This window comes from Phalaenopsis equestris, unplaced genomic scaffold (assembly GCF_001263595.1).
Source record: "Phalaenopsis equestris unplaced genomic scaffold, ASM126359v1 Scaffold000297, whole genome shotgun sequence".
Classification (NCBI taxonomy): domain Eukaryota; kingdom Viridiplantae; phylum Streptophyta; class Magnoliopsida; order Asparagales; family Orchidaceae; genus Phalaenopsis; species Phalaenopsis equestris.
The window spans coordinates 4,165,776-4,184,285 of record NW_018164739.1 but is presented as its reverse complement, the minus strand read 5'-3'; the positions used below and the strand labels follow the sequence as shown (position 1 = coordinate 4,184,285).

The 18,510-nt window shown below is 33.6% G+C and overlaps 1 protein-coding gene across 1 annotated transcript in view; it reads right to left on the bottom strand.

Annotated features, from left to right (window-relative positions):
- LOC110025260 (uncharacterized protein At1g32220, chloroplastic) overlaps positions 1–6,922 on the bottom strand; it is a 33,604-nt gene extending 26,682 nt beyond the window's left edge. The window contains exon 1 of the mRNA XM_020725631.1: positions 6,800–6,922. Coding sequence (XP_020581290.1) covers positions 6,800–6,839 — 40 coding nt within the window. The 5' untranslated portion in view covers positions 6,840–6,922. The remainder of the gene's footprint in view (positions 1–6,799) is intronic.
- Between the last annotated feature and the right edge of the window lie 11,588 nt (positions 6,923–18,510).

Sequence of the window (18,510 nt, the reverse complement as noted above, 5' to 3'; positions counted from 1 at the left end):
GGTTCATACTTTTTATATTGAAGATTTAATACTCTATAACGCAGGTTCTTCCACCTGTACCTGATCAACTTTTTTCAAACACGATGCACTTGTTTCTCTAACTCTTAATACTCACTTCATGTTATCACATCCAATTATCATTAATAAAAAAAATTACTCATATTTAGTGATCCAGAATCAAGATGAAGGGTTCCATCAATCCTTAATCTAGATGCCAACGATCTAAACTTTAAATAGGATAAAGTAACTCCCCTTCAAAACAAGACCGAAATGTAATAGTTCTTATGCTAGAATTTGTAATCAAACCCGTACTAAAATTAGTTTGAGAGTAGTGAAGGATTTTGTGCCACTCCTATGGATAAAGAGATGATCACCAAGAGGGTTAGACATAGATGCTAAATAAGAACTAAGAGAAGATTAATTGTAGAAGCTGAACGATACTTGAACTTAATGATCAAGAGCTCCTTGGTTAAGACTTGATATTTCTCTCCATTTCTTCTGGATTCCCATCTTCTTGATTAGAACTAGGAAACCAAGCCTAAAGAAAGATGGGGAGGGAGATCTGGGTCAATCACCATAAGAGATGGAGAGGGGTGGCTAAAGAGATAGGAATAGAGATAAACAGAGGAACAAAGCAATCTTTTTTAATTAAAATAAAAAGGCATGCCATGTGGCACACATAGGCTACTATTTATAAGTATACCATTGTGAAACCCTACAGTAAAATGAAGTTGAACTCTAAGGTGTCGTAGTTGGAATTTCATTCGAAACTCCGAAGTTAAGATGCTCATGCAGAAGCATTCTTGGGATGGGTGACCTCCTAGGTAGTTATACCGATGAGACAAAACCATGAGGCCATTAGGCCAAAGCAGACAATATATCGATGGATGAGAGTTCGAGTTGTTTAAAGTTGTATCAGAGCATTGCATAAGTCTGAAGATAGGAATATCTGCAGGTTGGATGATTTTGCGATAAGAGCACTGACGAGTACGTCAATTACTTTAATGGGAGAGATTGTGAAATGAAGTTTAACTCTTAAACATCGAGGCGTCTTATGGTATAATGGTTGGAATTTCATCAGAAAGTCTACAGTCAAACGTGTTCATCCAGGAGCAATCCTGTGATGAGTGACCTCCTGAGAAGTTACACCAATGAGACAAAACCGTGACCAAAGCGAACAATATATTAGAATTTGGGCTATTTCAAACAAAGAAGTAAAAATTAAAAAACTTAGATGATAACTCAAACACTAAGATTGGCCTTAGCTTTTCTTTGTTTTGGAGATAACGAGTAGAGCTCTTTATTTGCGCAAGGGAGAAGGGTGGGGGAAAGGGAAGATGGCATGGGGCAAAGCTAGGTAGCGAGTAGTGGCCAGTCCTTGAATGCAGCCTTCTAAACTCTTATGCTGCTTTCAAGGGAGCCTCTTTATGAACATTTTTACACGGCTCCAATTAGGTTCTAGGGCAAAAAGTAACTTGATGCCCACTTATCAGATTAGGATAGCAGAAGAATTGCTTGGAGAATGTTCCGCTTAGCATTGTTATGTTTAATCTATACCTGTAGATATAAAAAAGAAAAAAAAATTGCTAAATATTAAAGAATCTAGCGTACCTTTGATGATCTATGAATCAATGATATCAGTTATGCAATAAGTGAAAAGCAAAAACCTAAACTAATTATAGACATTGGAAACATTGCCAATTAAATTATTAAATAACATCAGATAGTTTCCATTAACAAATTCAGTCTTACAATGCTAACGAGTTTATAGTTTCTAAGAATCTAGCGTACCTTTGATGATCTATAAATCAATGATATCAGTTATGCAATAAATGAAAAGCAAAAACCTAAACTAATTATAGACATTGGAAACATTGCCAATTAAATTATTAAATAACATCAGATAGTTTCCATTAACAAATTCAGTCTTACAATGCTAACGAGTTTATAGTTTCTAAGAATACTGGATTAATGCCATTTTAATGTACCAATGGTTCATGTTGGTCAAATCATTCCTTATGAATATTTCGAATCACGGCACTGATGCTTTTACAATCTAAATCCATGGTTTTCATCCAGTTCTCGAAGTCTCCAATCTCCTGTAATTTGAAAAACCAGTAGATTATGAGGCCAGGTGAAGTTTAGGATGGTACCAATTTTAGTAGTTCACATTAACTGGAGGCTTATTAAAATGGTCGTATCGTTGTTTTATAATACATAGCAAATATCAACTTTTCTCAATAAAAGCACCAGGAACCCTAATGTTGAAGTCAGAGAATGTTTACAAAACATTATTCAAAATCATCAACTGACCATTACTAGGGAGCAGGCAATGAGGGTATCAGTTAATTTTAACAAAATTTTATTAGAAACTTCTATGGAAATTAAATAGCATGGTGATAATAAAATTTGTCACCATGCTAGTAAATCTAGTAAATCTTAATTTACTAGAACTAAATGAAAATATGACACTAAATAGGACGCAATGAAGAAAAAGGATTCATATAGTCGACCCCACTCGACCCCACGTAGTGGGATTAAGGATTAAGGCTTTGTTGTTGTTGTTGGTGATAATAAAATTTGTCAGAAATTTTGGTTGTCTACTAAAGAAAATTATAAGTGTTTAACATATAATAATAAGATTTACGAAGCACAAATTTACAAACCCAACAAAAAAAATGTAACTTAAGGAACTTAAAATAATTTATTTTGAAGGAGTTAATTGCAACTTTTTCTATAGCATTTCCATGTTTTCTCCTACTGATCAATCAAAAGTATGAAACTATGGAGAAGTTAAAGCAGAAAGCGATTGTAAGAACCGAAATTTTCACACCTTTTTTTTTCCTCCCACGTGATTCTCTGCTTTCCTTGTCAGCTGCTTCTCAATTTAAACTTGCGATTTCTTTCCTTCTGTGTCGTGGCCTTCCCAATTTGTTTCCCACCCTCTCTTTGTCGCCTTCCCGTGCTCAGCGCTCTATAGGAGCGGGGATAAGGCTCCTACAGATCTGCTACTCTCTCTCTCTCTCTCTCTCTCTCTCTCTCTCTCTCTCTCTCTCTCTCTCTCTCTCTCTCTCTCTCTCTCTCTCTCTCTCTCTCTCTCTCTCTCTCTCTCTCTCTCTCAATTTCGCCCTAGGCAATCTCCCGTCTTCCTGCCCCCCCTCGCCTACATCCTCATTCGGTTTTGCCTAAAACAATCACATTCGTCAGCGAGCTCCATCTCGATACAGTCGCAGATATAGCTAACTAGGAAGGCAACGACGGGATCAGGTATACATAGACCTGAAACTTTCATCTTCCTCATCCTGTCATTCACGCATATCCGCAAACATCGAGGAAGGTAACCCTCGTTTTCCTCACCCTTGCTCCCTGCCACAGTCGCACATTAGCTTCTCTATATCAGGTAATCCTTTCCCAACGAGATTTGCTAAAGTCAGGATTTAAAGCAACCAGAGGAGAATCAGAATTTAAGAATCGACAGGAATTGGAGATGTCATTTATGATTTGGTTATCAGATTGTAACTAAATATTATTCTAATTATATAGAGTTATAAGTTATTTCTTTTGGTAGTATTTTAGGAAATGACAATAGTAATAATAGTAATATATGGAGTAGGTTGCACCTAATTTGATGAATACAACAACAACAACAACAACAAAGTCTTAATCCCACTACGTGGGGCAGGCTACATGAAGTCGTTTTCTCCATTGCGTCCTATTTAGTGTCATATTTTTTTTTAGTTCTAATAAATTAAGATCATTTTTTATACTTAAGATCATTTTTTATACAATAAGCCCAGGTCTTCCTAAGGGCACGTTTGGGGCAGCTGCAGCGTATTGAATAATCTGCTGATAAATTGATTAAAAATAATATGTCGATAAGCTAGGTGCGGTGGCTATTACAAATTTTTATTTTTTTTGGAAAAGCAAGACCGTTGTGAAAACGTTGTTTTTGGCATTTTGAAAACGCATGAGTTGCCAAAATACAGTTTACCCAAACAGGCCAGATGCATTTTCAAAACGTCACCGCACCAAAGAAGTTGCCCCAAACGGACCCTAAGTATACCTCTGTTTTTCTTAACATAAGTCGAATCTGAAATATCTACTCACCTAATCGGATCATCAGATGATCGACGCTTAATGTGACCAGACCATCTAAGACGACTTTCTCTAAGTTTGTCCGTCACAGGAGCTACACCAACTCTATCACAGATATAATCATTTCGCATTTTATCTCTAAGTGTAAAACCAATCATCCACCTAATCATCCTCATCCCGGCAACATTTAACTTAGTATCATGCTTCTCTTTTAAAGGTCAGCATTCAGCGCCATAGAGCATTGCAGGTCTCACCGCCGTCTTATAAAATTTTCCTTTCAATCTAAGCGGTACTGTTCTATCACACAAAAGGCCCGAAGCATTCCTCCACTACAACCAAACAACTTGAATTCTACTATTAACATCCCCATCTATATCACCATCGTTATGAACAACAGACCTGAGATATCTAAATCGTTCACACCTTTTAATAATTTGATCATCCAATGTTACACTTCTATCACTAGAGCTACCACTACTAAAATTACATTCCATGTATTTAGTTTTAGTTCTACTCAAATAAAGGACTTTAGACTCCAATGTAGACCTCCATAATTCAAGTTTTTCCTGGGCTTTTTCTCTCGTTTTATCCACGAGAAGGATATCATCAGCAAAAAACATACACCAAAGTACATCCTCTTGTAAATGTCCAGTAAGACCATCCATAACTAAAGCAAAAAGATATGGGTATAAAGTCGATCCCTGATGTAATCCAACAGAAATAGGAAAGTATTTGGTCAATCCTCCTTCAGTTTGAACACAAGTAATAGCTCTCCATGCCAAAAATGAATGATGAAAAAATAAAAACCCAAAAAACTAGAGAATTTGATCTGGTTCTGAAACAAGTGTATGGAATACTTTTTAGAAAGGTAGAAAATTAATGGTAATCTTAAGGGCTATAATTATATCTCCAACTCTATTATTTTTTACAAAATTATTTTTCAAACTCTTATCTATAATTACACCATTTCTAGTGCGACTCTTACTAGAATACCAAAGCTTAAATGCTAAGTTATCAACTCTTTAGTCTTTTCTCCAACTCATTTAGTTTCTTGAATACATAAAATATTAATCTTTCTATGAATTATAATATGAACTAATTCCGTTAATTTACCATTGAGAGTACATATATTCCATGATCCTATCCTAATATTAACTTCATTAGTTTCATGGACTAACTTCTTTATTAGCATCCGTCCCTAATGTGGAAACTCTTGCTTATTTAACACCACACCAGGGCGTCGGTGTAGCGACCCTTGCACACTTTTCGTTGTATTCGGGTTATACATCGTGTCGCTTCCAAGGGACGCACTAACACTTACACAATGATCAAAAAGATTCATTTCATGATTTTTTTGACAACTTTTACGATGGTTGTCGACTACCTAATGCAACCCTTCACTTTTCACATTCGGGTTTGGGACCAGCAATGAGAGTGTTTATTTTAATGAGTAAATAAGTTAATAGCAAAATTTTTTATATTTTGAATTCTAATTATGTAGGATCACTAGTTACATTGTTTACTGCGTAGCAGTGTCGCAATTGTCGTCTCGAGGTAAGTAAGTACTTTTTATTAGAGGATAAAAACACACTCCCTCGTTAGGGGCATTAATCCTTATTGTTTGTATTATCTTCATAATTATTTCATAAGATTATCAGTCATAACTTGATTCTTCAATTATAATTATTATGTTACATTTTATGTGCTTCTATTATTGCTCATAATGAAGTAACCATCTAAATGTATTGATGCAAAATTTTTGTATATTTGAATTAATCCAATAATTATGATATTTTATTGCATGTGAATTCCTACCATATCACGAACCTGTGTGAAATAATATATTTCTTATATATTATACCTATGGAAAAATATTGGATATGCATGTGTGTGATGGTGTATAGGTTGGTGAAACCCTTTTAAATATGGACTAGTTGGGCCAATAGGCTCATAGAGTAACGTCGCTATAGGAAATTATCGGATTTTCTTGGGTTTGTATTTGACATTCCCGATTTTAATGTGTTTATTAAAACAGACTATATAAATATAAATGAAAAACATAATAATAAGAAATTTGATTGCATGTTTTCTTATGATATTTGGGCATATTTGGCTTATCACTCTCTTTTTGCTTCATTATATTATATATGCACGAATTACTCATTCTTATTTGTTGTACAAACTACATGTCACATTTACTTTATCATTTATGCTTTAATAAATAGTTGTTACTTATAGAACTTGCTTGTCTAAATCACTATTTGATATTTTTACACAACAGGTTCTATTCAGCAACCACTATGACCATCTCTATCAGAGCGGAATTTTCAGTTTAGTTTCCCAGTTTTAATATTTTTTTAACATTTATTTTAGTTATTGTAGTTTTCTTTGTTGGGTTTGGATAGTTGTTCAATGTTATAATTTCTGTTTTGATTCAACTAGTTTTCTATTTTCAGGTAAATTTTTCAGCATTAATAAAATTTATTTTTTCTTTTTCATTTCATGTAATTCTTTCTTTGAGAAATAAAAACAGGTTCATTTCCTTTCTCATGCCCTGCGTTGCCTGGGTGTACCGCTTTCCGAACCCGGAGTGTGACAGAAATAAAGTCATAAATATCAAAAGAAATTCGGAGTAAGTAAATATATAAGCAATAGCAAAGCTTCATAGAGAAGCACATGCAAAAATGACCATTGTAAAACATACCTTTAGAGCAGAATTCAGTGCGTGAGAAGCAGCGAGCCATTGATTTGTCTGTTTTTTATACCGAATGATAGTACTGATCAATGCGCGGATTTCAACTTCAATATGTTTCTCAGTAATGAAGGATTTTTCTACTTCTCCATTGATAGTGTCAACAAGAAGTTCTGAAACCTGAGCTGCAGTTTTTAAAGCACCTTTCTTCGCCTTATCTGTAATTAAAAAAAAAGAGGAATGTTACATTTTAAGACAAATAATATAGGAAGGGTTTAAGCTCTTTTCAGATAGAAAACAAAAACATTGGTAATTAGCCGAAATCAGACATTTACAAGCACATCGATCTAAGTGTAACACCTATAAATTTGAAAGCTATGGTAAAGCTTAACCTTATTGCAACTAAGTATGTTTACCATCACACTCATCAATATAAAAGTTACTATGTCAACACGGTGTAGTAAACAGACCTGTTGGACTACAAATAAATTTGATTAACACTATAACAATTAAGCACCTCACAGGTTTTGAATCCCTAGTCCAAAACCTATGGATTTAGGTTCAACATTTCCCAGCAATCAAATTAACTTACTTAAGCACTAAACAACATAATAAGAGTGAGAAGAATATAAGAATCCAGATGAGCACTTCATTTTATTACATCAATTAGTTATAAAAAGTCATGAAGATAAAACCTAAGGAAATAAGTTGGAAAACTGATATATAAACTGATTTTTTTTGGCATGCGGCCTAAAGCAAGAAAATTAAAAAAAAAAAAAAAAACTATAAATTAATCCTTTGGAAAATACTATGGTACAATGTTTCATTTGCAGAATTTGAGGCTTGTTAGCTTTTGCAATATGATTTGACAATGCCTAGATTTATTTTAACAATATTTACAGGTTAAAATGCTATAAGACAAGCATTTAATTACAGATCGCATGCTAAAACTCAATGCAGGAAAACTCAACATTTGTAATGTGAGTAAATTGAGAAAATAAACATTTGTTGGAACTGAGTCCTTGATTTGGGATTTGGCGGGTGGTTCACTTTGATTTTATTAGCAGAGTTGGGATTTGGGATCTGTCAATTGGTGAGAACACAAGATGAGAGCAATATATCACGATATTGAGGATGTAAGGTGAACGAGGCCATAGGATTGGAGCCATGAGAACATGGCCTGGCTTCCTGTTCAAAAATTGTTTGAGCTACTTCAGTTTAGTATAACTTGTCTATGGAAAAAGGAAAAAAGAAACAAGCAGAGTTGGAGAAGACACTTGGTTCAATTTTTTATTCTCATTAAAAAAAGTACAAACTTAATAAAAAATTTGAAGGGCAAGCAATGAAAAATTAAATGTCCTTTTCAATATATTGAAGATAAAAGTGAGAAGTTTAATAGTATAATAGTAGTGATATGTTAAGCATTAGAAAAGAAAAATAGCAAACTTTGAGTGGGGCTCGTTACATGAATAAAAGTAAAGATTAATTAAAATATCAAAAAGAAATTAATGATTAAAGAATCAAAATACAGTAAAGGAAAAAATATAATGTTAAAAAAAACTAAATAATGTGGATATCTCATATGAATGATTATAGTCATTTAACAAAAGGAAATTGAGTTTAAAGACTAAAGAGAAAAAATAAATAATCTAAAATTAAGGTGAAGTCAAGACCTAGCTCGGAGTTTAGAATAAGCAAGATAGGAACAGGTGGTCAGACAGTAGTTTCTTACCAATCTAAGGCCTAAAAAAATCCACAACAATCATCCAAATAATAAATAGTCACTAAACCACAAGATTTCTAATACATCATACAAACCAAACAATAAAAATATCCGGTTGCAACAACCTACCAACTTTGACTAATCTTCTAATTACGATTTATAAAAAAAAAGCCTTACAAACACGAACTTGAATATTGTTAATCTCATTATTCTCATTCATTATTTCAGTAAAGTGGAAAGTCTATAATTGGTGCTTGACATGGCATAGACTAATTACATAATTAAAGCTTGTAATAACATGTAACAATATTGTTATAAATCAAGTTGTGTTTTCTTGATTAATGGTCCATATGAAGCCTAGCTCGCTCATCTTAGTGTCACTCCTATCAATTTTATTAATTATATCCCTCGATCCACTGCCTGTTTATGCCATAAGTTTCAATATTCCATCAATTAGCATCCATAAAACGCATAAATGCCATCAACATTTAAGCATTTGTGGTTCTTCTATCAGTTTTACAACTAACGCTCCATTTAATAAATAAAAGGGCCATTTACATACATAGCATAAACATTTTATGCATTTACATATCTCACACTTAAACTTTAATATATACACACATAGCACTCAAAACTTTAATATCACATCAAAAATAGCACTATTAACACTTTTTAAAAGTGAAATATACCTTTTTACCTTTTCATGTGTAGGTCTTTTCATGTGTAGGTTTAAAACACCAAAGTGTTGTGTATGTAAATATGAAAGTTTAAGTGTGACATATGTAAACACATAAGAATTGTGTGCTAGGTATGTGAATTTCCCTAAATAAAAATACAATAACCTTTCTGGGAAACTATCTAGAGAACTGACCGGCTTGGTCTTGGATATGAACGGCTCTTTGTTGGTGCTCCTGAATGATTTGGATCAATGATGATTCAAGGCCACCCGTCTCCAACTTTGCTTCTTCCATCTCTAAACCCTTTAAACAAGCTGTCACTCTGAAGCAATGAGAAAAGAAAAATGGTCTGACAAATAGGAAAATTCTCAGAATGATTAACAAATAAGGTATTAGTAGCAAGAAAATGAATTTTTATTATAACATTCTGCAGCTCTGTATAAGCTGGATTTTAAGATTTCCAATTCATAGAATAGAGAAGAGCATGCGCAATTCAAAATACAACCTTATCTAGCATAGATAGCTATAATAATAATAATAATAATAATGAATGTTCAAAATTATATTAGGAGATTTATATTTCATTATTTCCTATTATTTTTAGGATTTATTTCGTGTTGGTGATTGTTTTAGACATTTATTATTAAGCATGTTAGTTTGTTATAGTGAACTAAAATCCCTTAGTTTAACAAAAAGTTATGATGAGAGGGGAGATAAAAGTTCCTTTATTATGGACAAGAGCTGTACTCAAGTGTAACTTAAAGGAGATAAAATGCAATTATGATTCATCAATTCAATCTTTGTCTATTCTAATCTATTTCTTATTTGCCGAGTAGTTGAAAATTGTTCCCAAAGATGATAGTTCAAAAAAGAAACTTAGAAATATTAAATTTTCTTAAATCTTCTAATTGGGATCTAATTTGTGGCAGTGTTCTGATTGCTTTGCTTCTTATAATATTGTCATACTTTCATTTGTTACTATTTTATTGCTACTTTTAAAAAATTTCCACGGTGGCAAACTTCTTTTTGAAATCAGATATGCTCGGGCGTTATGGTTGTAAGAAATTTATTGTTTATTTTTTTCAAAAATATATACATTTTAATACATAAGCGGATTTCAAAAACATTATTGCTCCCCAACAGTTCTACAATTACCTTTATAAAAGGCTACAGTCACCCCAAACAAATCTCAAGTGTTTATCAAGGAGCTTTCGCTACAAAGCTTTCAAAAAACATTCTCAATTTAGCTTCTGACTTTGATATACAATTCTATAAAAACAATGGCATGATAAATATCATGACGAAAATAAGAAGAGATGAGGATTTTTTTTTCATTTAGTGCAAATTGATTTAACAAACAATTCAAGACAATAGTGATTTTAATGGGTAGATATCAAGTCTAATTTGATGGATGAGTATCACAAGATATAAAGTAAAACACATGAAATTAGAGAGAAAAATGAGAATCATGCTGCAAATTAGAATTCCATTGATACAATAAATCACAACAAGAAAAAGCATGCCCTCACGAAAAATCATAATGTTAAATTTTGGATATTATATAAAAAATCTTAAGGGCAGAAGATTTAAAGGTAAATACAAAAATTATTCTTTGCAATAAAAAAATAAGTTTAATTATAAGAGACATAAATAACAAGTTGTGCTAGTCCATTATCCAATCCTACCTCATAAACTATAAAGTGAGGCAATAAGATGCTGTGCAAACTTCAACTTAATTATTGCACAAAAAAACATCACACCAGAAGACTCTCTCTCTCACTCTCTCTCTAAATATATATATGTGTGTGTGTGTGTGTGTTGGTGGGAATTTTTAAAAAGATTTTAACCTCTAATCTCCACTTTGAATAAAAAAAACAACAAAAACTAACCAAATGGTTGGTGCTTTAAGAAAGAAAGAAAGGAGAGGGTTTGCTAACTAATGTTTTCATTCATGCCCTTTGGAGATATGAGGGCAATAAGAATACAACAACAACAAGCCTTTGTCCCACTAAGTGGAGTAGGCTACATGAATCCTTTTTCTCCTTAGTATACTATTGAGTGTCATAATGAGAGCAATAGGAGTAATGACTACCTAGGGTGGAACAAGCCGTTTTTTTGAGGGAGGGCAAATTGCCCCTCTAGACCCAACGTGGGAGAGATTAGGGTAACGAAAGACAAAATAATATTTCAGGAGGGGCAAAACTAATATTTTAGAAGGGAAAAAAAACCAAATTGCCCTCTAATATAAGTAAAAATCTAAATTTGAGGAGGGTCAATTGCCCCCCTGGACCCACCTGTGTCTGCCCCCAATGACTACAAAATTTTATGAAGGAGTATATGGAATGGAGGTCCATAGGATTGTCTTTAGAACAATTGTGTTTTTATCTCTATATGGAAAACAATGGAAGCAAATATAACACCAATGATTTGATTTCTCTCAAGATGTTAACTTGATCATAAGAAGACACTAAACTTTAAAAAACCCCTAGATAATGTCCCGACCAGCTCAAAGGCTTAGAATTTCTAATGCCGAAAAAACGATCAAGTGGAAAAATTCAAATTGAATGTCAATCTCCATCAGTAACTAATTAATCATTCAAATAATTGAAAGAGTTGAGAAAGTAAATGTGCTTGTTTAATATAATTTTTTTCAAAAAATACTTAACAATATAATTAAAAATGTATGCTTCAATGTTTCCTTAAAGAATCCAAATTAAAATTTTATTTATACATCAATTATCTAGTGTTAGAGAACTTGAGCATTATATGAATGCTTCCTGAGATCTCTTAGAAGCATGTTAAAAATAAGTGTGAATTCCGTTCACTGCTCATTTTTAATAATTCTCTAAGAACGTAATCGCTGCAACCTAGCTATCAGAAATTTGAGAGAATAAACGATAGTCCGCAATGTTGTTTGCCCGTAAATATCTTGATTCTCAAAATTGATGAAGCAAATCAAAATAATTTATAAGACTTCATGCAAACAGCATGGGAATTACATCATCTTTCATGTGAAGGAGGGTTCCAATGTCAGCCCAAAGCCCATAGAAAAAAATATTGTGCCCCAACCCTGGGCAAAAGACTAACCTGTATACAGGCTGAAGCAATGGATACCTCGAGCAGGTTAATCTTCGGCTCGGTGACAAACGTCGGCGAAAATATTTGATGTCGTTGTGGCCTAGATCAGTGGAGCCTGTTTAACAGGAACGCCGAGAGAGGAAGACCCTTCAAGGCCGTCTGTGAGATCTCGGACAGGTTTGGAGGTGCGTGACGGAAGCCTAAACATGCGAAGACTACCGGATTGGTGGTTAATGAGTCCCGGCTCCCGGCTGCTATGGGGGAGGAGACGATACCTTTCCGGCCATATTTCTGTACGCAAGGATGGGGGAGGAGGCGGTACCTTTCTGCCATCTTTAAGCACATCCAAAAATAATAATTTACTTGAAGCAAATTAATTTAACTCAATCATTTATTATTGAAGTGATAATTTAAATTTATTTCATCGATCCTTAAAATAAATTCATCGAATTGCTAAAAAAAGTTAATTGGATTAAATGATACAATTTGAAATTTTTTTAGTGACCGAGTCGAACTAAAAAATCCTAGTTTTTTTTTTCAAATTTTGAGGATGTTGTACAACTCAACAATGTGACGGGAGTTCAAAGAAATTCCACCATATTGATCGGTTTTAAAAGTTTCGAGTTCACCATATCTCACTCGACAGTTCCCCTAATTGGTATATCAGCTGAAGATTTTTCTCATAATTTATCACCTTATCTCACAACTAAAAAAATTAATAAACACTACTATCTCGAATGGGCACCATCTGTAAAATTGATGATCTACGAAAGGGGCAAAAGTTGGTATTTAATTGGAGAAACTGCAAAATTTATTGCTAATGATCCGAATATGAGAACGTGACGGTCCCTAAGTTCTCTGGTAATGGCATGGCTTATCAATTCCGTGGAACCTTCCATAGGAAAGCTTCATCTCTTCCTTCCCACTACTCAAGATATCTGAGAGGCTGTTTGAAATCTCCATTTAGACTTGAGGTATTCTTTGTAAATTTTTTAAGTTGATAACTCAACTTTGGAAATCCAAACAAAAAGATATGATGTTACTACCTATTACAATGAGTTGATAATATTATAGCAAGAACTTGATCGATGTTATGATGACATTTGGGAGAATTCAAATAACTATGTTCGCCATAAGAGAAGAAAGAGAAACGATAAGGTCTACATGTTTGTAGTTGGTCTTAATCGAAGTTCAGATGAAGTTCGAGGTTGAATTCTTGGTATGAAACATTTACCCTCAATTCGAGAAGTATTTTCTGAAATTAGATGTGAAATGTCCAAAGGAAAATTTATGTTGTATAACATCGAATCGTCTGGTAACATTGAACAGGAGAACTCGGCTCTTGTGTCAGAAGACGTTGATACTGGCAAAGAAAGGCGAAGGAGACATGAAAACTTACAAATTGAAAAATCAAAATCCAAGTGTGAAGGTCAAGCTTATCAAGCCACTGTTGTAAAAACTAAGGAATCGTCTACTAACTCTAATGCAATCCCTTTCATCAAGTAGCAATTAGAGTAGTTGTAAAAACTATTTCAATATCCAGTATTATTCCTGACTCCATCCTACTCTTTAGTAAGAAAAAGTAACTCTCTGACCACTGCTTTGCTAGGTATTATTATTAATTTTTCTCATTCTTAAAATTTGACTCTGGAGCAACTGATCATATGGTGATTTCTAAATTATTTTTTTTTTCTATAGATCTTGAGCAACCAATAAAAAGTTAAAACTATTGATGGTTCCTCGGTTATTATTGGGATAGGAATTGTAAAACTATCATCATTATTAACCCTTCGCAATGTTTTCCATATTCCTAATTTATAGTGCAACTTGTTGTCTATTAGTAAAATTACTACAAAACATCAATGTCAAACTAATTTATTTTTATCTTGTTGAGTTTCAGGAATTGATCACGGGGAGGATGATTGATAGTGCCAAGAAAAAAGATTGACTCTATTATTTTGAAGATGAACTTGACTCGAATAGACAATGTGAAAGTACTGGTTTAAATTTTATATTTGTTTATAAGGACAATGAAATTATATTATGACATTATAGGTTTTTCTTCCCCTTTTTCATTATCTAAATACTTGTTTTGAAAATTAATTCAGAATAAAAATATGTCATTTTAACGTGAAGTGTGTCAGTTTGATAAACATCACCGCATATCGTTTCTACACAAATATATAAACTCACTACACAACTTACTTTGTTTTGTAATAATATCTCTGGTCCCAGTAAAACCCTTCATCTGGAAAAAATGGTTTATGACTTTCACTGATGATCATACTAGGTTAAGTTGAACTTATTTAATGAAAGAAAAATATGAAGTAGAAATAATTTTTAAAAAATTTTACACCATAATACAAATCTAATTTCAAACCATTCAAATATTACAGAGTGATAATGACCTAGTGTATTTCAAAAATACTTTGGGTCAATTCTTTCTCGAAAAGGAATAATTTATCAAAGCTCTTGGTCAACACTCCACAAGAAAATGGATTAGCTGAAAGGAAAATAAGCACTTATTGGAGATAAATCAGATTTTGCTATTTACCAATATTGTGCCTCAATATCTTTCAGGTGAGTTGTCTTATTGCTACATTTCGCATAAATAGAACACCCAATAAGTTCTCAAACTTTGAAACACTTCTGTTATTTTTAATTTTTTTTTCCAATGAATCAACTCTCATCTTCTCCTTCTCTAAAGATATTTCGGTTTACTGTTTTCGTTAAGAAAAACTTAAACCTCGAGCCAAAAAATATGTGATTGTTAGTTATGCTTCTAGCTAAAAGTGGTATAAATGCTTTGACCTCACTACAAGAAAAATGTCACTGTTAGAAAATATTTTTTTACCATGTATGTCATCTTTCTTTTTTAACTTCAACCCTTTTCTCACCTCATCTTAAAGGGAGAGAACAAAAAGATTTATTCACTTAATTTCAGGATATTTTTCAAACCAAAGAATCTTAAAATAATATCTCTAACCTTAACTGTTTAGCCTAAAAAATCCTTGTGAAATCTTATGACGTCATCTCATGATGTTCATAGTAAAGAAAAAATAGAAAAAAAAAAAAACCTAATATAGTGGTACCATTTGGGTACCATTTGATTGTCTATTTATGGCAGAAGAAAACTCAAAAGAAAGAATCTAGAAATTCTTTTTACTGAGGAGAATCTGCAAACCCACGTGATAATGTTATCACTAATCATTTATCCAATGTTCTGGCTACCTCATCTTCGAGTTTTGAGTATTATAGCTTTGAATCCGAGTTCAGTTCAAATCCTGAGTCTAATGAGTCTAGTCTTCCATTGGAGAATAGTCTTGCACCCAACATTAATTGTCCCACTATGTGCCATATGAAAACCTCTCACCCACTTTCTGTGTTTTTACCTCACAATTGTCATATATGCAGATTCCAAGTACTGTGCAAGATGCTCTAAAAGTCTAAGTGAAAAAAGACTATTTTCGAAGAGATGAAAGCTCTTGAAATAGCTTGCGATAATTTGTGGATCTACTTAGAGGAAAGACAACATTCGGTTGTAAATGGGTCATTAAAATCAAGTGTAATTCCAATGGCTCTCTAGAACGATACAATGCTCAACTGGTTGCCAAGGAATTCACTCAGACCTATGATATTGATTATTTAGAGTCATTTGCTCCAGTTGCAATACTCAACTCTATAAGAGTTCTTCTATCACTTGCAGCTAATCTTAATTGACTTCTACAACAATCGGATATAAAAAGAACCTTCCTCGATATAGACTTGGAGAAAGAAGTGTATTTGGAAGCTCCTCTTGGATTTATTGAAAAATTTAATACAAAAGTGTATAAACTAAAAAAATTCTTATACAGGTTGAAGCACTCATTGAGAGCGTGATTTAAAAATTTTACACTGTTTGTTAAAGATCATAGCTATACTCAAGGGCAGGGAGATCATATAAAAATAGACCATAGTGATTGTGTATGTGGATGGTATTATTCACATGAAATGATGCATATAAGATGAAATCAATTGAAGAATTATATATCATCTATTTTTAAAACCAAAAATTTCAGATCTTTGAGGCATTTCTTTGGCATGGAGATTGCTGATAAAAAAAAAAACTCTGTTGTCAACCAACAGAAGCATGGAAGCATGTTCTTGATCTTTTCAAGGAAACTGAGAAGAGTGGGTGTAGACCTGCAAACACTTTTATTGTTCTAAATCAGAAACTAAGAGATGGGAAGGAAGTTGATCCATTTAATACATTTAGGTATAAAAAATTGGTAGGGGAAAATTGATATATTTATCACATACGTTGCCATATATTGCATTTTTTGACCAATTATGCATTCACCCTATGAGAACACCTTGAAGCAGTGAACAAAGTTCTCAGTTATCTAAAAAGTGCATCAGGTAATGACATAGTCTTTCAGAAGACCACAAAAAATAACATAGAGATGTGCATTGATGCAAATTAGACATGTTTAATTATTAGCAGGAAATCAACTTCTGGATATTGCACCAATGTGTAGGGAAACTTAGTTACATGGAGAAGTAAGAAATAAAATGTGGTTGCAAGGAGTAGTGCTGAGGTAGAATATAGGGCCATGGCTAATGAAGTTGTGAGATGTTATGGTTGAAAAGAATTCTTGAAGGGTTGCAAATCCCAATTAGCATGTCAAAGAAGTAATACTATGAGAATAAAGCAACCGTAAGCAATGTAGAAAATCCTGTGTAACATGATCACACAAATCATGCGGAGATTGACATACACTTCATAAAAGAGAAGGCTTATTGTGGAGCTATTTGCATGTCATTTATTCTCACTGTTTGACAAATGTTATATATCTTCACCAAAGGACTGTTCAAGCCTAATTTTGAGGTTCTTGTAAATTGGGCATGATAAATATCTATGCATGCCGACACAAAAAATTTTCATTCAAATTTCCATACCAAACAAATATTTGACTTAGCATTAATTTCTCAAAATCAACAACCCTAAATCATTTTTTACACCCTCTATCACCTCCCAACCCTAAACAGTGTCATGATACCAAGGAGTCAATAATTGGAAGTCCCATTGAGGGGAAATGACACGATGTTGTTTATGAGGAACTAACAAAAAGGGGCTCAAGAGATTTTTATAGAAGATATGCAGTGGGAAACTAGCCAACGGCAACAGAGGTTTACAACTTTTGAGAGGAGGCAATCCAGGTGAGTCACCTTTAAGCCGTAGCCATAACAGTGACTTTCTAGATTGAAGGCATGGAGTGAATCCCTTCCACCATTCTGATTCAAGGAATAAAGAGCCTCTGCCTCGAAGATTTGATTTGGAATGCCTGAAAAGCGAGAATTGGGAAGTAAAGATGGATTTGCCAATTTTTTCCAGTCGCATGGATCCATATGAGATCATCAAATGGCTTTGGACCTTATATTATGTCTTTAACTATCAGGATGTCTCCTCAGACGGGATGGTGAAACTAGCCGCCAATGAACTAAAGAAAAGTATATTATTTTTGGCGGGAAAATTTGAAGTACTTAAGCCTTTGTGAAGGAAAAGACAAGAACACTACTTGACAAGAGATGCAAGAGTAGTTCCTACCCACTTACTACAGACCAAATGTTCAGACTCCAGTTTCAAAGGTGAATATACCGCATCACTGAACGCCCACATCTTACAGGAATGGTTCAACACCAGAACCTTACAGTCAGAGTACACCTAGGAGAACATCCAATTTGACCCCACCAGAGGAGAAAATAGTTTAGAGTAAAAAATAGAGGGCATCAATCTGCATTCCTAAATCAGTTCCAGCAAGGAGGTGTTTTAAGTGTTATGGATTTAGGCAACCAGAGGGGTGATCTGTTTCACTGAGGAGAGCGTTGTTGAAAAAAGAGGCAATAACATAGTTGACATTGAAGAAGGTAAGAGCACAAAAGGGAATGATCATATTCCAACGGATGAGGAAGAAAAACACGGAGCTTCAGTCGAGGGCCCAAGAGAGACTCCAACATAATTTACATTAATGGTTAAAATGGTCCTAATTCCGAAGAACTGACACCAAACACCTAACAACCTTAGATAAGTGAAATTTAGACTTTTCAGATATATTGACTTCTTATTGAGTTTCCCATATTGAGGGAGGTTCAGTACGTCTGAGATGAGACTTTTTTGTGTCACTTCTAGAAGCCCATAGGGAGTCATTGGGATGTTAAATTTAGTTTAGCAGTATACCCACTGAAAGTTGATCAGGTGAGATGGA